Source organism: Mangifera indica, chromosome 14 (assembly GCF_011075055.1).
Source record: "Mangifera indica cultivar Alphonso chromosome 14, CATAS_Mindica_2.1, whole genome shotgun sequence".
Classification (NCBI taxonomy): Eukaryota; Viridiplantae; Streptophyta; class Magnoliopsida; order Sapindales; family Anacardiaceae; genus Mangifera; species Mangifera indica.
This window is the reverse complement of record NC_058150.1, coordinates 11604687-11624622: the sequence shown is the minus strand read 5'-3', so window position 1 is coordinate 11624622 and position 19936 is coordinate 11604687. Positions and strand designations below refer to the sequence as shown.

The 19936-nt window shown below is 34.4% G+C and overlaps 2 protein-coding genes across 6 annotated transcripts; both read left to right on the top strand.

Annotated features, from left to right (window-relative positions):
- The first annotated feature begins 13581 nt into the window (after positions 1-13581).
- Positions 13582-19085, top strand: LOC123196748 (pentatricopeptide repeat-containing protein At3g04130, mitochondrial-like). 5 transcript variants are annotated; one of them, XM_044610855.1, is made up of 9 exons: positions 13582-13789; positions 13887-13962; positions 14059-14201; positions 14292-14375; positions 14468-14557; positions 14658-15750; positions 15997-16143; positions 16489-18091; positions 18793-19085. In XM_044610855.1, the coding sequence occupies exons 2-7, from the start codon at positions 13894-13896 to the stop codon at positions 16117-16119; spliced, it is 1602 nt and encodes a 533-aa protein (XP_044466790.1). In that variant the 5' UTR covers positions 13582-13789; positions 13887-13893; the 3' UTR covers positions 16120-16143; positions 16489-18091; positions 18793-19085. The 5 variants fall into 5 exon arrangements, with proteins under 5 accessions (XP_044466790.1, XP_044466789.1, XP_044466787.1 ...); XM_044610854.1 differs by having other exon boundaries at positions 13584-13789; positions 14658-16143; positions 16489-17525; positions 17945-18091; XM_044610852.1 differs by having other exon boundaries at positions 13584-13789; positions 14658-16143; positions 16489-17699; positions 17945-18091.
- On the top strand, positions 16697-19506 carry LOC123195658 (pentatricopeptide repeat-containing protein At3g04130, mitochondrial-like). Its single transcript, XM_044609476.1, has 5 exons — positions 16697-17118; positions 17169-17525; positions 18867-18928; positions 19183-19271; positions 19486-19506. Exons 1-5 carry the CDS (start codon positions 16697-16699, stop codon positions 19504-19506), a joined length of 951 nt encoding a protein of 316 aa, XP_044465411.1.
- The last annotated feature ends 430 nt before the right edge of the window (positions 19507-19936 follow it).

Sequence of the window (19936 nt, the reverse complement as noted above, 5' to 3'; positions counted from 1 at the left end):
TTATGCTTCACGCATATTAAATTGGTGCCTTTTCTTTATTTATTTTATCTAAAAAATTATTTAAATTTTTGGTATCAGAAGGGTGTTACACTTGACATATGACACGTCACTTTGGAATAATTATCACTATGAGCATTTTAAAGATAAGTGTTACACTTTTGGTATTAGAGCATGATTTTGGGAACCCCAAAAGGTGTTGAAAATAGTTTTTATAAAATGTGCATAAATTAGTAATTGAAGCAGTGTTGATAGCTCCTGCACCCTGACCACTATAATTAAGTTACCTACTATGATTATTAGTATATTTCATTCTAAGTTTTGTGTGGTTTTGTAGTATGAGAAAGTCTAGCCAATTGAATGCTCCCATCCCAGAGGAAAGCCATTCTAAGACATTGACACCAACACCAATACTGACATCGACACCAACACTGACGTTGACACTAGTATCAATACTAGTATTAATATTGATCCCAACATTGAGGATGGTTGAGGTGACTAAAATTAGGAATATTATTCAAAAGATGTTGATAGAACATTATGAGCTATTTGCCAATGTAAGGCATTTAGTTAAGACACCCATAAGTTCGATTCAGTTGTTACCTATTTAATAATCTACTTAGCCCTAATCCAACCAATAATTGACATAAGGGGTCAAATGCACCTGATATATAGATTAGTAGATAGACATCAACTACCAGAGTTTAAAGGTAGCACGGATCTAATTGTGGCTCTTGAGTGGTTGGAGATTGTGTAGGAAGCCATGACCATGTTTACTATGACCGACCAAGAAAAAGTGAAGTATGTTACTTACTAAAAGGGGATGCCAAGACTTAGTAAAGACTTATATGTACTACTCGTCCTATGAAGGGTATATCATGAGTCTAGTTGAGGTGGATATTCGACAAGGATACAGGTCAACAGATGCTATAAGATCCTAGACCTAAAAGTTCTTCAACCTAAAATAGGGAAGTATGACCATCCAAGAACATTTTACCCAATTCAATGTTCTTATTGTGTATGCCTTAAGAGTAATCAACACAATTCAAGACATGATGAAGATTTTTGTTTAAAGACTCTGAGTTGACCTCGCTAAGTAGGTGATGAAAGGGGATCATGCCCTAACTACCTATTTTGGAGCCTTAAACAAGGCCATAAGGGTAGAAATTATGTTGGACCATATGGATAGAGAAAGGGATTCATAGATAACATTCTGAAGAGCTAACCAAGGTTTAGGTCATATAGACGTTATTAGTCGGGGGACTAGCAAGGACAAGGACATAAGAGGAAAAATGGCTTGTGAGCTAAAAGGATCCAAGAGAGGCAACAAAGTTAAGAGGTCCTATTAGAAGGAACCTCTTATATACCGAGGTGTGGTCACAAGCATCCGAGTGAGTATAGACCCAATCAAAGGGTTTGTTTCAGATGTAATCAATTGAGACGTTTTGCTAAGAAGTGTCAAATGAGGGTTGGTATGACTCTTGTGGATTAGAGCAACCAGTAAGAGAGGGTCAAGCTAAGGTGTAAACAATTGCTCTAACATTGACTGAGGCCAACCTATTTATCATGATGGGTCAGTTACTTTTCTATACTATTCCTTTATATACTTTGATTGACTCGGTGTAACATATAGTTTTGTAGCTCGAGTATTAGTGCATAGACTTGGGCTAAAGGCCATAGTAGTGAACCACATCAGTATCAAGATATTTGATAGTGACAAGATATTGGGTGACAACGTGTTATTAAGTCAAATTGTAGAGTTGAACAATCAAGAATTGACAATTGACTTGATCATGTTTGAGATGCTCAATTTTGACAAGATCTTGGATATGGACTTCCTTAGTAAGTATAGGGCCAAGATCGATTGTATAAAAAAGAAGGTTAAGTTCATCTTTGATAATGGTGACAATTTCTCCTTTAGTGGTCTATTACTTAACTTGATGATTAGAAGTGTCAAAGCTTACAAAATGTTGAATAAATGATGTATTGGATATGGCACAAGTGATAAACAAATATGATTTTGAGACATGGAAGGCACTTTGATAGTTTGTGAGTTTTCAAATATGTTTTTGGATAACTTGTCAAGGATAACACCTGAGAGAGAAGTAGAGTTCAACATTGAGTTAGCTTCAACGACAACACCAATATCAAAGGCACTTTACCATATGGCCTCAATAGAACTCCATGACTTAAAGAAGTAGTTGTAAAAACTACTTAAAAGTGTGTTTATTCGGTTGAGCCATTTGTCTTGGGGTGAATTGATCCTCTTTGTCAAAAAGAAAAAATGATAGATGCATATGCGTATTGATTACAAAGAACTCAATTGGATGACAATTTAAAATAAATATCCATTACTAAGAATCGATGATTTGTTTGATCAATTAAGAGGAACTATAATGTTTTCAAAGGTAGACTTAAGGTCTCGATATCATCAAGTTCAGACTGCCAAGAAAGATACCCTAAAAACTACATTTAAGACCAAATACAAGCATTATGAATGTATAGTGATACTATTCGGGTTGACCAATGCTCCAACAGTTTTCATGGATCTTATGAATAAGGTATTCTAGGATTTGTTGGATAATTTCATTGTATTCTTCACGATGATATTTTGATATATTCTAGAATTTAGGAGGAGTATGAACACTATTTGAGATTGGTATTGCAAAGATTGAGGGATTGACAATTGTACGTCAAATTTTCTAAATATGAGTTCTGGTTAGATCGTGTAACGTTTCTAGGGTATGTAGTTTCAACTGATGGGATTTTCATAAACTCAAGTAAAGTTAAGGTTGTGATAGAATGGTAAAGGCTGAAATCAACTAAAGAGTTTCAAAGTTAAGGATTGGTCAATTATTATTGATATTTTGTTCAGGGTTTTTTCAAATTGGCTTAACTATTGATTGAGTTTACTCGTAAAGATCTTCCTTTTCAATGGTTTTAAGATTGTAAGGATCGCTTCCAGGCCTTGAAATAGAGATTGGTTATGACTTTAATTTTGACTCTACTGATTGATGGTGAGGAATATGATCTATATACAGATGCATCACATTAAGGACTTGAGGTTGTCTTGATAGAAAGAGGCAAGGTGATTGCATATACCTTTTGCTCGCTAAAGGATTATGAGAATAGGTATCCAACCTATAATTTAAAGTTGGTTGTATGGTATTTGCTCTTAAGATCTGGGGTTATTATTTATATGGGGCAAAGACAAATGTATACATTGATCACAAAAGTTTGAAATACTTCTTCACTTAGAGGGAATTGAATATGTGACAACATAGATGGTTAAATTTGATCCAAAATTATGATGTGGACATCAAATATCATTCAGACAAGGCTAATATAGTGGTTAATACTTTAAGTAGGAAGATAATGTTATCTCAGATGAGTACATTTCCTGAGTTACAGTGAGATATCTTTTATGAGCAAACTGAGATGGTCACTAGGTTGTTGGTCGGATTAGAAATTAGATCAATCTTGTTGGATAAGATCAAAGTTAGGCAAGTTGCCAATGAATAGTATGTACAGATGGTACAAAGAGTTACTGATGGACTTGAAGTTGATTTTCATTGATTAATAAGGTCTTGAAGTTCAGGGATCGAGTATGTGTTCCTTAGAATAATGACTTGAGAACTTAGATTTTGACAGAGACGTAGAATACACTTTACACCACCTTACCCTGAGAGTGTGAAGATGTATCAAGATTTGAAGAGAACTTATTAGTGGTCTGGACTGAAACAAGTAGTGATAGATTTTTTGTCAATGTGCATGATTTGTTAATAGGTCAATACTGAGCATTAGCAGCCATTAGGGTTATTATAACCTTTAACCATTCCCAAGTGGAAATGGGAAGATATATCAATGGAATTTATGGTTGGGTTACCAAGGGTCAGAAGGAGATTTAATGTCTTATAGGTCCTCATAGACTAATTGACCAAATTGGTACACTTTATTCCAATCAAAGATAGTATAGACATAGATTAGTTGGGACAAATCTATATGAGAGATAGTCAGACTCTATGGGATATCAAAAAGGATTGTGTCAGACAGAGACACATGACTTGTTTCAACTTTCTAATAGGAAATGAAGAAGGCATTAGACATCCGATTTTCTTTCAATGTAACTTACTACCCCCAATCCAACTTTCTAATAGGAATTGCATAAGTTGGATTGGCGTTTTACTTCTAATGGAGTTCGCCTACAATAGTTTTTATCAGATAATTATTTAGATGGCTTTGTACAAGGCACTCTATAGGAGGAAGTGTCGATCACCATTACATTGGGACAACAATAATTATCAGACAATTATTTAGTTGGTCAAGGCTTTAGGGCTTAAGGTGACCTAGCAAATGATTGATCAGGTGAGTTTGATTTAGGAAAGGATGAAACAGGCCTATGATTGACAAAAAAGCTACGTCAATTAGAGGAGACATGACTTAGAGTTTAAGTTTAGGGACTATGTGTTTGTCAAGATTGCTTCTTATCGACATGTGATAAGATTTGGTAGGAAGAGGAAGTCAGCACTACAAAATCATTGAAAGGATTGGTAAGGTAACATATCGACTTGCGTTGCTAACAAACATGAGATGTATTCATGATATATTCCATGTGTCACTGTTATGCAAGTGTCTTAACGATCCATCTTAAGTAGTTAATTTGAAGATGTACAACTATAGGACAATATGGTTTATAAGAAGCGTCTAGCACAATAGATTAAGATACTTTGACGTCAATGAATTCTTTTGTTCAAGATTCAATGGCAAAATTATTTATTTGAGGAGACTACTTAGAAGATAGAGGAGGATATTAGGCAGAGATTTCCCCAATTGTTCTAGTAAATTTCAAGGCTGAAATTCTTTTAAGGAAGGAGAAATGTAACATCCTAGGTGAGTGCAAAGGGAATTCTGGTCATTTCCATATTATCCGATACTAACCTTGCATGAGATGGTCATGACTTCCAAAACTTGCACCAAATAACCATGAGTGGGAGAGTTGTCATATAAAGAATGTATCTTCAATGTATATGTGTATGCATGTATACACTAGGGATTTCTTTGATTTGCCTAACATCCATTCACAAAGTGAGGGAAAAGGCAAAGTTTTACGTATGTCACCTGGGGAAGGAAATTGTCGAGGAAAACTTTGTCATGCGAAAACCATCGTAGTCACCAAAGAAGATATAGGTCATCATTTTTTATCTTTTTCACTTAGATTTTTTTGATTAAAAACCTTACATGTTATGTATGTATATTTCCTATGCTTGATGATCTTGTATATGATGGTTTTGTATGGTTATAATCCTAATATATGGTAAGAAGATTATATTTGTTGTGGTATTTTTATATGTGTGTGTGTGTGTGCGCACGTGTGATGGTAGCATGGTGGTGATGGTCTACAATTCTAATATCTAGAAATTTGGATGATGTGTGGTAGTGCCTTGGTTGGGTTATCCCCGACACTGTAACGAGCTAGGCGTGCAATGCTCATGCTAGACATGTATAGTTGTTGGATGTGTCACATGCACGCCGAACATACACTCAGCTATTGTCTTAGAAACAAATTTAGTTTCTTTAACCCATACCCATGTGTCCATATTTACCTCTCCTTTTCTTCTCTATAGCTTCATTACTGGGTGAAATTCTAGAACAATGATAATTGAGGAGAATAACATAATAATGGTGAGGTAATATGATATTAGCTTGTGGTTTGTAGCTGTAAGATGGCTATATATAGATTGTACTTGTATGAATGAATTTGACGTGGTTGGTTCTTAACCATATAAACTCATGTCATTATCTTTTTTTAATCTATTTATTTCACAAAAAACTTGACTTGTTGCTAGGGCTGGATTCGAGCCAAGCTGAGCTCGCCTCGCAGCCAGCTCAGGCTCAACTCGGTTTATTTATGACGGCTCTAGTTCAGCTCATTTTCGGCTCGGCTCATTTTCTACTCGGTTCGGCTCGTTTTTCATATCAAAACGACATCGTTTTGTATATATATGGATCAAAACGACGTCGTTTTGTATAAAAAATTTTAAAAAAAATTCTACCAAGCCAGCTCGAGCTCAATCGAGCCGAGCAGAGCCCGACTCGTTTCGAGCTCGAACCGAGCTGAGTCGAGCTTGAGCTCGAACTGGCTCGGCTCGAGTCCAGCCCTACTTGTTGCTCTAAAAAAAAGACATATTTTATAATAATAATTAATCTAGCGGCAACACCGTATGTAGGTTGTGTTCCTCTTTATTAGGTGCAAATCTCTTGTGGTCACAAATCTTGTTATAGGTCGATTGATGAGACATCATAATCTTGAGAATGCGTAAACTTATTGATAAGATGTCTCAGTTTTTAATAAAAAAGTGGAATTAATTCAACTGACAAATGACGATGTAAGCGATGTTTGAAACGAGCATCCTTCTAGACTGTTTCCATGAGAGAGGTAAGTGACACCTGAGTTGAGTGTCCGATTCGATAAGTATGAGAACAAGGGAATATCTGAAATAGATGTGTTATCCAATATAGAGGTGTAAAAGGCCCTCGAGATGAGTGTCCAATTTAATGTGTCAAGGACGTGTTTGATAATGAGACTCTGTTGGGGGAGGTTGATAAAGAATATTATTAAAATAATGAATTTCTATTGAGTATTTATACTCATAATGTTCTTCGTTTTGTACTTGCAGATAGAGGAGATAACCAAATAGACAAAAAGATAAGTGGATCAAGACGCTAAGTTGCGTATTTGGCTACAATTGTTTTATTGTCTTAAGTAATATTTTATGAGATTTATGAATGTGGGGATTAATAATATTATTTGTAATTACTAAGTTTATTTTTGAGACACCTTTTGACACGATTATTTATTATCAAAATATATGGTGTTTATTCTTCGTGCACATTAAATTGGTGTTTTTTCTTTTATTTATTTTATTTAAAAATTTATTTAAATATTCACATGGGACAAATCATTTTAGAGTAATTACCATTAGGAGTATGCTTCTTAATAGAGATGTTACATATTTATTATTTAACATTATTAAATAATAATAATAATTTTTAAAAATTTTATCAAACTCTAAAAAATTTCACCCTCTTCTCTTAGAATTGTAGAATCCTAATAAATCTTTCAAAGAGCATTTGGTTTAAGAAATGTTTTATTACAAAAAAAAAAAAATTACCTTAAAAATATATTATTTTAAATATTATTATATATAAATTATTACTATATTTGATAAAAATGTGTAAATTAAATAATTATTGTATTTAGTTAGATGTAATAAAAAAATTTTAGTATATTATTTTACTTAAATACTCTTAAGTTTAATTATTTTAAAATATTTTTATGTTATTTATTATATTAATTGAAAATAAGATTATTTTTACGCTTAAAAAATTAAGGGAAATTTTAAAAAATGGCCAAAATGCCCTCCTATTAAGCAAAAATGCCCAAAATCACTATTTCCAAGCCAAAATGCCCAAAATCACTATTCCTAAGCAAAAATGCCTATGACTTTTTTTAGAATATCAAAATTACCCTTCCCCTCATATTTATATAACTCTCCTCACTCACTATGGGGGTTAAATGTAATTTTAGATAAATATGAAGGGTTTTTGGATATTTTACATTGTAAAGTCATTTTGATATTTATTTATTTATTTCAAACTTTTTCTAAAATATCAAAATTACCCTTCTCCTCATTTATATAACTCTCCTCACTCACTATAGGGTTAAATGTAATTTTAGATAAATATAGGGGGTTTTTGGATATTTTACATTGTAAAGGCATTTTGATATTTATTTATTTATTTCATTACTTTTTCTAAAATGTTAAAATTACCCTTCCTCTCATCTATATAAACCCTTCTCACTCATTTTATTTACACACACTTCTCATATCACTCAAACACTCACTCTCACTCTCATTTTTTTTCAACATCAATTAGTAGGGATTCGTTCGGACGAAAGAAGTTCGTATTTCTGAATTCGACTCAAAAAATACTATTCATCAAAAAAAGGTATTTATGTCAATCTTAGCCTAAAACTTAATTTTATTTGTTAAGTCTAGTTTTTATGTCATAATATGGGGGTTAAATGCAATGTTTGACAAGTATGGGGGTTAAAGTAATTTAGGGTAAATATGGAGGGTTTTTGGATATTTTACATTGTAAAGGCATTTTGATATTTATTTATTTATTTCATTACTTTTTCTAAAATGTCAAAATTACCCTTCCTCTCATCTATATAAACCCTCCTCACTCATTTTATTTACACATACTTCTCATATTACTCAAACACCCACTCTCACTTTCATTTTTTTTCAACATCAATTAGTAGGGATTCGTTCGGACGAAAGAAGTTCGTATTTCTAAATTCGACTCGAAAAAATACTATTAATCAAAAAAAGGTATTTATGTCAATCTTAGCCTAAAACTTAATTTTATTTGTTAAGTCCAATTTTTATGTCATAATATGGGGTTAAATGCAATGTTTGACAAGTATGGGGGTTAAATGCAATGTTTTCCAGATTTCTGAAGAATTTTTCGATTGTTGCCATACTAGGGTATTTCAACTTTTAGATTCTGAATTTCAGTTTCGTTATTTCGAATTTTATCGCTTTAGGATATATCGATTCGTATTTTTCAGATTTCTAAAGAATTTTTCGATTGTTGTCATTCTATGGTATTTCAACTTTTAGGATTCAAATTTTAGTTCTGTTTTTTTGAATTTCACCGTTTTAGGATATATCAACTCGTATTTTTCAGATTTTCGTAGAATTGTTCGATTATTACCATTCTAGGGTATTTTAACTTTTAGAATTCGAATTTCAACTCAGTTTTTTTGAATTTTATCGTTTTATGATATATCCACTAGTATTTTCCAGATTTCTGAAGAAATTTTTTATTATTGACATTTTAAAGTATTTCAATGATAGAATTTGAATATCTATTTCAAAGTATAGATATTATAAAAACGTTTTAAATGGAACGTTACAAATAGATAGATGCATTTTGATATAAGATAACATACGAAAGTGTTATATAAATTGTTAAATAATTATAGGGGGATAAATAAAATATTAGAAAAATATGAGGAGTTTTTTTTAATTATTAATAATTGTACGACTGTTTTACATAGTTATTATTGATTTTTTTATTATAAATGAATAATTATCTTCAAAACCTTGTCATTGCAGGATTGATAATTAAAATGGATGGTTATGCATCGGTTCGTTACCAGGGAGAATGGATTCAAGGTCGCAACAACACAATGAAATATGTTGGAGGAGCCAAACAATTGATTAAAATCCCTTATGGAACAACATTCGAGGGATTTATTGAGCTTTTGATGGAGTCTTGCAGTATTGATCCAATGAAAAACTACATTCAAGTATCAATGAAGCCAAGAAAAATTGAGCTCGACTGCCCCATCCAGATCCAAAATGATGAAGATGTCCAGGGTCTTCTTGATATGTCCCAGTACTTTCAAGAATGTATTCCTGTTTTTGTTACATGTACCCCAATTGAAGGGCAGAAGGAAGAAGATGAAGATGAAGATGAAAAAGAAAGTAGTTGGGTCAAAAAAGAATACGATTTGGAAAAGTTGATTGATTTTAGTAATGACCCGTTGTATATTGCAAACTCATGGGCTCATAGAGAAAAAGATATAGTTCCCTATTGGGGTGACTTTGATAGAAATGATATGTCCGACATTCCTTCAGAAGATGTAGAGCCTGAGTATATGACATCAGTTACTGAGGGTATGGATAGTTTACAGCTTGAAGATCCTACTTCAGGTGGTGGAAATTATTCTGGGCCATTTTTTGACAATGTCCCCACTGATCCATTTAGGTGGCTTCTTGATTTTCCTCCACAGTCATCAGCATCATCAAGTAGTTCCAGATCGATCCGAGAGGAGAATGGTGTCAAGATTGGTGATATTTTTCATAATAAAGTCCAATTGAAAGACACCGTGACGCAATTCGCCTTACTTAAAGGATTTCAATTTGGTGTCAAAAAGTCTGACAAGAAACGGTGGGAAATTAAGTGCAAGACTGAAAATTGTAAGTGGTATATACATGCAACCAAGTCCACTGTCGGTGATGTGTGGGGGATCAACTCTATGAATCCTACCCACACATGTTTAGTTGATCAAATCATGCCACATCACAGACAAGCTGGGGCCCGAGCTTTAGGTCAATTAATGAAATCAAAGTTTGTGATGATTGATCAAATTTAACGGCCTAAAGAAATAATTGTGGACATTAAACCCGTCCAAATGATCAACTAACTGTAAGTAATCCGTGGACATCTTCTTTCGTCGATCATTCCCCAACAAAACCATATGAAGAATATACAACAAGGCCATCTTGACAACGTCAATATCGTTATCCCCTCATGGCCTCGACAAGAAGACACGCTCAATGTCGTGATACTGCACCTTCGAACACCCGTGAAAGTACGTATCCCTGATCCTATGTCCGGAGGAGTGAGGAATATATGAAGAAACATCAGTCCGTCGGCTAAACGAAAGCCCTGTCACCAACGCAAACTCAAACGCGCTAAATCTCACATCAACCCCGCTAACCCTAAACCAAAACTTGTCTCTGGCAAAGGGTGGATGTAGCTGTCGTAGTAGGAATGCATGAACCAATATCCCGACGAATTTGGTTTCGGGTAAACAAAGGAGAGACCCGAAACATGTCCTCTCAAATAGGCGCAGCTGACCTGGGGTCAATGTAGAAGAAATCCGAGATAATGTGGTACGCTGTGCACGAGATATCGCATCTATCCGGAAGTGTCTGGACTCGTCAGGAATGCACAGCTCGCTGTCAACCCGTCTTTTTTTGCGAGAAATATCCTGTAACAATTTTAAAAATTTGTTAGACATTCATAAAAATAAATATGTAAACAAATGTATTAGTGGAAAAAACATAAAAATATGAGAAATACCAAATAATCAAAAAGGAAATGATAAAACTTAACAAATAAGAACTGAAATTCGAGTTCTATACGTTCAAATACCCTAGAATGACAAAACTTAACAAATAACAATCAAAAAATTGATCGAAAATGACAAAATATAAATCAAGTTATCATGAAATGACGAAAAATAGAAAAAACGAAACTGAAATTCAAAATTTATACGTTGAAATACCTTAAAGTGACGATAATTGAAAAATCGAATGGAAATCTTGAAAATACGAATGATATATCCTAAAATGATGAAATTCGAAAAAACAGAATTGAAATTCGAATTCTATATGTTGAAATACCTTAAAGTCACGATAATCAAAAAATCATTCGAAAATCTGGAAAATACGAATCGATATATCCTGAAATGGTGAAATTCAGAAAAACGAAATTGAAATTCGAATTCTATACGTTGAAATACCTTAAAGTCACGATAATCGAAAAATCATTCGAAAATCTTGAAAATACGAATTGATATATCCTAAAATAGTGAAATTCGAACTCTATCAGTTGAAATACCTATGAATATCGCTAACCGAAAAATCATTTGAAAATTTGAAAAAAACGAATCGATATATCATCAAAAGACAAAATATGAAAAAAACGCAACTAAAATTCAAAAACACGAATCAAGATATACTATAAACGAAAAAATCGAAATATTAAGTTGAAATTACGTCATTACATCGTAAATTGTGTCAAGAAGCACCAAAATTCGAAAACTCGAATTTCAAATTTGAAAAATACATATGGAAAAACCCTAAAACAGAAAAAACGGATATAAAATTCGAAAACTACACGATCAGAAACCCTAGATAAGAAAATTTTCAATTTACCCCCTCATGAATATTCCTTAATCGAAAAGGTCCACTGTTATATGACAAATTTCCAAAAAAACTGTTGTGTTCTAATGAATCTCATCCGGCTCCCCAACATTTTAAAAAAGCCACTGTACCCCCCCACTAACCCATGCTCAATACGCTGCCGTGAGATATATCGTTTGCCGTGGGAAACGCTGTTCCCACGGCAAGACTGCCGATCCGTTCGACAGCCATTTTCGGCCAAATTTTGGTCGTTTCGACCTCCGATTTTCACATAAATCAAACCTACACGTTGTATAACACAAAACCCCTCAATCAATTCAACGAAAACAACCAAAAATCGAAACATTTTAAGCATTGTTCAAACCGTAAACCCTAAAATTTCAAACCCAAAAATCTCAACCAAATCTCAATAATATGAGCAATAACTTGATCCAAACAAGATTACGAAAGATATATTAACCTTCTTTGCCATTTGCGGTTGCCGGAAAGCAAGAAAATCGGCGGAAATGACGTTCGCCGTGGGATTGATGTGGGAGGTGGAAAGCTTTGGAATTTTCAGTAGAAATGCACAGTGAAAACGAAAGTTGCTGTGGGAAGAAATGAATTTTTTGCTGTGCTTATAAAGAGGGGCAATTTCATCATTTTGCCTTTCCCACGACCACGTGGGAAATTTCATAAAAACCCAACGTGGGCTAATGATTTCCCCGACACCCCAATATTTTAAAAAAGCCACTTTACCCCCCCCCCCAACTCATGGTCAATGCAGCTGCCGTGGGATAAATAGTCTTGCCGTGGGAAACGTTGTTCCCACGGTAAGACTGCCGATCCTTTCGGCAGCCATATTCGGCCAAATTTTGGTCGTTTCGGCCTCCGATTTTCACGAAAATCAAATCTACACGTTGTATAACATAAAACCCCTCAATCAATTCAACGAAAACAATCAAGAATCAAAACATTTTAAGCATTATTCAAACCGTAAACCCTAAAATTTCAAACCCAAAAATCTCAATCAAATCTCAATAATATGAGCAATAACTTGATTCAAACAAGATTACGAGAGATATACTAACCTTCTTTGCCATTTTCGGTTGCCGGAAAGCAAGAAAATCAGTCAAAATGACGTTCGCCGTGGGATTGCCGTGGGAGGTGGGAAGCTCTTTGAATTGCACAGTGAAAATTTGCTGTGTTTATATATGGGGGCAGTTTCGTCATTTCACAAAACCTGGGCATTTTTGCTTAAACCTGAATTTTTTGGGCAATTTCACTTAGACCCCTTTAATTTTGCCTATTTTTAATAATTTTCCAAAAATTAATAAATAAGAATATAATTATAATAAAATTAATATTATTTTGATTTTCTCTTAATTTTTAAGATAAAGATGATAATTAGATTATCTCTTATATTACTTATTATATTATTATTAATAATAATAAATTATTATAATATTTTATTATTTATATATCAAATAAAATAACATAAATAATAAAAAATAAATCTTCTTTATAAATTTTATAATTCTTCACAGTTTATAACCTACGAGAGGTTGATTTTGGTACTTAATGAAAAGTCGACAGGAGGAAACTAGAATGAAATTCAGCACGTCAGCTCTACTATTTCTCTGGGTTGTGTCATAGTGCCATGTACAAACAATTTTTTTAAGGGCCAAAGACAATTTCCCAACTGTGGTCTGACGAAAAGACAAAATTTTATATTTGAATTTCAAAAAGTGAAATTTTTATTTATCTACTTCACCTAAAAATTTGTTTGGTTTCCTTCGTTCTATCCAAGGCAAAAAAAAAAAGTCACGTGACCTCTCACGGTCTCTACCCTTTTTAAGCTGCTCGCTCCCTGTGTCCAACCAAACCAAGTCTCAGCATTAAGCTTCGCTAACTTCTTCGATATTATCAACGGCTAATTTTATTTGAACTTTCTCTTGACGTTCTTATGTTTGTTTATTCGATTTGTTCTACCGCAGACAAGAAGATTACGATCGGAATCAACGGTTAGTTTCTTTTCTTTTTCTGTTTGAATCGAAGAGTTTTGAGTATTTTAATGTAGTTTGAATTAATTGTGATTTGATTATGAAAAAAATGTGTTAGGTTTTCAATGAAGTACTGGAGGGGTGGTAGAGCCGCCTCCTTCAACATTATCCCCAGCAGCGCTGGAGCTGCCAAGGTATGCTCAATTGGTTTTTCGATTCATTTGTTTTGTTTAGAGTATACCTGTTTCCAAACTTGTTCCATATCGACTTTTTCACTGTGATCCATCTAGGCCGTCCGAAAGGTTCTGCCTGCTCTCAACGACAAATTGACTGGCATGTCTTTCTGTGTACCTACCGTTGATGTTTCAGTCGTAGACCTCACTGTCAGACTTGACAAGGAGGCAACCTATGATGAAATCAAAGCAGCCATCAAGTATGAGGACGAGGATAGATGTTTTCTTTCTGTTGTATGATCTTTTATTGCCCTTCTAATTTTGTTTTTCACTTGTTATTTGACACACAGGGAGGAATCTGAGGGCAACCTCAAGGGCATTTCAGGATACACTGATGAAGATGTTGTTTCCTCAAATTTCGTGGGTGACAGCAGGTAATGAAGATTTTCATTTTCTACTTTTAAAGTTCGTTGCTTGCTAAAATTTCATAGCTAAAGATCTGTGTGGCTTGCCTGTGCCAATCCAGATCTAGCATATTTGATGTCAAGGGTGGCATTGCTTTGAACAAGAACTTCGTGAAACTTGTGTCTTGGTTTGGCAAGGAATGGGGACATAGGTAATGTGAATCTTCACTTTCATCGATTTTTTCAATTAATGAATGTATTTGTATTGCATATGCTTGACATGTTGCTTGGTTTTTCCCATGCTTCCCTCAGGAATTGCTTTCATACAGTTTCTTCTTCTTCTTCTTCTCTTCAATCGCAGTTGTTTAGAGCTGGATTAGATCATAAACAAGACCAAAATGCAGACTCTACAAGACAATCTGACCTTGATGTTATCATTTCTAAAATTCATGTGGGAAGCACTGAAGATGAGGTTTTTCAATCTCTCAAGCAAGATAATGTATGTAATAATATGCAGCTTTCTCATCATGTTGTTGATAAGTTGCTTCGACGGTTCACAGATGATTGGAAATCTGCATTAGGTGTTTTTAGATGGGCAAAGTCTTTCCCAGGATATGAGCATACACAAGAGGTTTATGATATGATGGTAGACATATTGGGGAAAGCAAAACAAATGGATCAGATGAGAGCTTTATTGTTGGAAATGAATGAGGATCATTATATCACAAATAATACAATTGCCAAAGTTATGAGAAGGTTTGCCGGTGCAGGGCAATGGGAGGATGCTGTGAAGACATTCGATCAATTAGGATCTTTTGGATTGGAGAAGAACACAAAAACCATGAACTTGTTGCTCGACACCCTTTGTAAAGAGTACAAGGTTGAACAGGCCCGTGCAATTTTCTTGGAGCTCAAATCACACATTTCACCAGATGCTCATACATTCAACATTTTCATTAATGGTTGGTGCAAAGTCAATCGTGTTGAAGAGGCTCATTGGACTATTCAAGAAATGAAGGGACATGGTTGTCACCCATGTGTCATTAGCTACTCAACTATCATTCAGTCTTATTGTCACCAATACAATTTCAACAAGGTCCATGAACTGCTTGATGAAATGCAGGCTCAAGGCTGTCCTCCAAATGTTGTAACTTACACCACTATCATGTGTTCACTAACAAAGTCGGGGGAATATGAAAAAGCTATACAAATAGCTGATAGAATGAAAATGGTTGGTTGTAAACCTGATACACTTTTTTACAATTGCTTGATCCACACTCTAGGGCGAGCTGGTCGAGTCAAAGATGCTTTGCATGTTTTCCAAGCCGAGATGCCAAAGAATGGTGCTACCCCTAATACCTCTACCTATAATACTGTGATTGCTATGCTATGTCATCATGCTCAGGTAAAGAATGCCTTTCGTCTTCTCCAGGAGATGGAGAATGTAGAACATTGTAAGCTTGACACTCAGACGTTTTACCCATTGATCAAATTATGCTTTAAAACTGGGAAAACAGATAGTTTCTTGAGCCAATTAGTGGATGGCATGGTTAATAAGCATCATCTCAGTATTGATGTCTCAACCTATACACTTTTAATTCATGGACTTTCTAGAGCCAACAAATGTGAATGGGCTTACCGCCTGTTTCAGGAGATGATTGCTGAAGAGATAACACCTAAATACCAAACATGCCGTTTGTTATTGGATGAAGTCAAGCTGAAGAATATGTATGATGCTGCTCAAAAAATTGAAGACGTCATGGAGAACTTATAGTCTCCCAATTGTCAGAATGTCTAGGTTCGCTATAACTGTGCTTAAATTCCCATGCCATTTCCTAATTATCAAATTACTTAGTTTTATATTAGACTACAACATAGATGTAGCTATAATCACATTTGACATTTTGATTGGCTGTAATTGCAATTTCTGTTAAGTTATTGCAGACAAACCTTTTTATTTGAACTGATTTTTTCTAACTGAAATAGTTAGTGTGGTATAGGACAAGGTTTGTGAACATACTTGTTATTTTTCCTTTTATGATAATTTATTTGATATTGGAAAGAGAAGTGAATAAACTGATGCTTTTAATATGTAAATGCTTTTGTTAATTTTGGGTAAATGATGTTTCTATTGGCACTGCAGGAGTGGTTGGATTCTCTAATTTCTTACATTGCAACATATTCATGATCTTCCATCTCCAGAAATTCCCTAAAAGCACTATGTTCACCCAAAAATTATCGATATCTTATACCTTTTGCCATGCTTCCCTCAGGAATTGCTTTCATGCAGTTTCTTCTTCTTCTCTTCAATTGCAGTTGTTTAGAGCTGGATCAGATCATCAACAAGATCAATGTGTAGACTCTACAAGACTGACCTTGATGTTATCATTTCTAAAATTCATGTGGGAAGCACTGAAGATGAGGTTTTTCAATCTCTCAAGCAAGATGATGTATGTAATAATATGCAGCTTTCTCATCATGTTGTTGATAAGTTGCTTCAACGGTTCAAGCATGATTGGAAATATGCATTAGGTGTTTTTAGATGGGCGGAGTCTTTCCTGGGATATGAACATACACGAGAGGTTTATGATATGATGGTAGACATATTGGGGACAGCAAAACGAATGGATCAGACGAGAGTTTTATTGTTGGAAATGAATGAGGGTCATTATATCACAAATAATACAATTGCCAAAGTTATGAGTAGGTTCGTCGGTGCAGGGCAATGGGAGAATGCTGTGAAGACATTTGATCAGTTAGGAACTTTTGGCTTGTAGAAGGACACAGAAACCAAGAACTTGTTTCTTGGCACCCTTTGTAAAGAGTGCAAGTTGAGCAGGCCCGTGCAATTTTCTTGGAGCTCAAATCACACATTTCACCAGATGTTCATACATTCAATATTTTCATCAATGTTTGGTGCAAAGTCAATTGTGTTGAAGAGGCTCATTGGACTATTCAAGAAATGAAGGGACATGGTTGTCGCCCATGTGTCATTAGCTACTCAACCATCATTCAGTCTTATTGTTGCCAATACAATGTCAACAAGTTCCATGAACTGCTTGATGAAATGCTGGCTCAAGGCTGTCCTCCAAATGTTGTAACTTACACCACTATCATGTGTTCACTGGGAAAGTCAGGGGAATACGAAGAAGCTATACAAATTGCTGATAGAATGAAATGGTTGGTTGTAAACCTGATACACTTATTTACAATTGCTTGATCCATACTCTGGGATGAGCTGGGAGAGTCAAATATGCTTTGCATGTTTTCCAAGCTGAGATGCCAAAGAATGGTGCTACCCCTAATACCTCTACCTGTAATACTATGATTGCTATGCTATGTCATCATGCTCAGGTAAAGAATGTCTCTTGTCTTCTCCATGAGACCGAGAATGTAGAACATTGTAAGCCTGACACTTAACATTTTACCCATTGCTCAAATTATGCTTTAAAACTGGGAAAACAGATAGTTTCTTGAGCCAGTTATGGGATGACATGGTTAATAAGCATCATCTCAGTATTGATGTCTCGACTTATACACTTTTAATTCATGGACTTTCTAGAGCCAACAAATGTGAATGGGCTTACCTCCTGTTTCAGGAGATGATTGCTGAAGAGATAACACCTAAATAACAAAAATGCCGTTTGTTATTGGATGAAGTCAAGCTGAAGAATATGTATGATGCTGCTCAAAAAATTGAAGACATCATGAAGAACTTATAATCGTCCAATTGCCAAAATGTCTAGGTACACTATAACTTTACTTAATCCCTATGCTATTTTCTGATTATCAAATTAACTGGTTTTATATTGTACTACAGCATAGATGTAGCTATAATCACATTTGACATTTATTTATAGCTGGAGAAGGCATTAATTTTTTCAAACATATTGTACTATAGCATAGATGTAGCTATAATCACATTTGACATTTATTTATAGCTGGAGAAGGCATTAATTTTTTCAAACGTGCAAATTTATTATGAACGTGCTGTACCCATTGAGGGTAATTTCATATTTGATTTTTCTGTAAAAGGAAAAAAATAAACATTATTAATACAAGCTTTGAATTTGTATGTAATGAGCATTATTTTCAAGTGTTCCCTTATGGTAAATAATTGTAATGAAAAGTGGGTATATCAAGGTTATCAATATTTGCTGATCTTACGAAAATTTTGTATAGTTCAATGAATTATTGATTATTCAATCATTTTTTGGCCATGGCGAAAATTTCAAGGGGTGTGAAAGCTGGCTGTCTGTGATGGTCATCATTCACAAAACTAAATTAAACAAAAGTTAAATTAAGATGTCAGATCACTAAAACCCCTTCTTCCTTTGAGATTGTCCATGTAATCTTACTTTCTTTGTCATTTAACAGAAACTGTCATTTAACACATTTGATTTTTGCAATCATACAAAATGTGTCATGCCATTTGCTGCGGTTGTAGGTAAGGCAGACAGAGCCAGAGAACAGGAGGATTGTTTGGTGAAGTCCAAAAGTTTTCATTAATGAATTACTCAGCACAGATTTTTCTACCCAGATTTCATTGGTACCAAATGCTCTTAATGGTATTGTTTATTTTGGTAAGTAAATCTTGACTGGTTTTAACGACAAAATAGATTTGCTTCGAACTTCAATTTTTCTGTTGTAAAATATTGTCATCTTTGTTATAAAAAGTTTGATCAAATGTGATAATTATATATCAAATCAATTATTATATACAATTCTAAGTCTGATTAAGAAGTTGTTCTGAATGTGAATGTCTATTGGCTACTCATATGAATGCTGTTCTTTATTATTATTATGTTTTTGTGTTTTTACTCTTTGTTCTTCATAGGAGTTACTGTATCAAGTGATCTTAGTCCATTGGATCCAATAATGAGTCCATTGAATATGACATTCCGGGATCCAGTCATGCCATTTAAGGTATGAAAGTGCAAATGGACCCGCACTAGACCCATGACCCCTCCTCAACCTCTTAGTTTCAATAAAATCATGTGCTAGATGGGGTCAGTTTTTTTCCACAGTTGCAAATTGTTAAGCACTATTCAAATAGATCTTTTCTTTTTGTACTATCTGGGGTCAGTGACAAAACATGCCTTCCTTGCCCTTGTCCTTTCCTGCTTATTTTTTAATGCAGGTTCTCCCATTGCGAATTTGATTTTGCCTTTGATGGGTGAAATTTAAACCCGGAACAAATGAATTGGTATCTACTCAAGTGAGAGGCTTAGAGGGGGAATTTTGCTTTTATAGAGATGGCAGATGACCCATATCACTCGGAAATCATCTTAAATAGGCCAAAACTTTGTTTTCACAACTACTCCCATTTCAATAATAGGCCAATACACAGGTGTGCAATATACCAATAAATACTATACTATTAGTTTAGACCTTGACGGCATATTGAGATACGACAATGCTTGAAAATGATCGAAGCCGGTGACAAGATTATTAGAACAGACAGAGATTAGTACAAAGAACATTTGAACCAGTCAGTCAGTCACTGTAATTGATACTGGATGATTCTACTGTAAAAAATACAGGTTATGCAAAAAACCCAATTTTGTTGGGTTTTTCTCATTAGCAATGTT

What these genes read in the sequence shown, in the direction of transcription:
- LOC123196748 (XM_044610853.1), top strand. Translation starts at nt 13,894, where the DNA reads ATGAAGTACTGGAGGGGTGGTAGAGCCGCCTCCTTCAACATTATCCCC. An exon ending in GAAATCAAAGCAGCCATCAA is followed by an intron (nt 14,202 to 14,291) that starts GTATGAGGACGA and finishes TTTGACACACAG; the next exon opens with GGAGGAATCTGAGGGCAACC. An exon ending in GGCAAGGAATGGGGACATAG is followed by an intron (nt 14,558 to 14,657) that starts GTAATGTGAATC and finishes TGCTTCCCTCAG; the next exon opens with GAATTGCTTTCATACAGTTT.
- LOC123195658 (XM_044609476.1), top strand. Translation starts at nt 16,697, where the DNA reads ATGTGTAGACTCTACAAGACTGACCTTGATGTTATCATTTCTAAAATT. An exon ending in TAATGGTATTGTTTATTTTG is followed by an intron (nt 18,929 to 19,182) that starts GTAAGTAAATCT and finishes TGTTCTTCATAG; the next exon opens with GAGTTACTGTATCAAGTGAT. An exon ending in ATCCAGTCATGCCATTTAAG is followed by an intron (nt 19,272 to 19,485) that starts GTATGAAAGTGC and finishes TTTTTAATGCAG; the next exon opens with GTTCTCCCATTGCGAATTTG.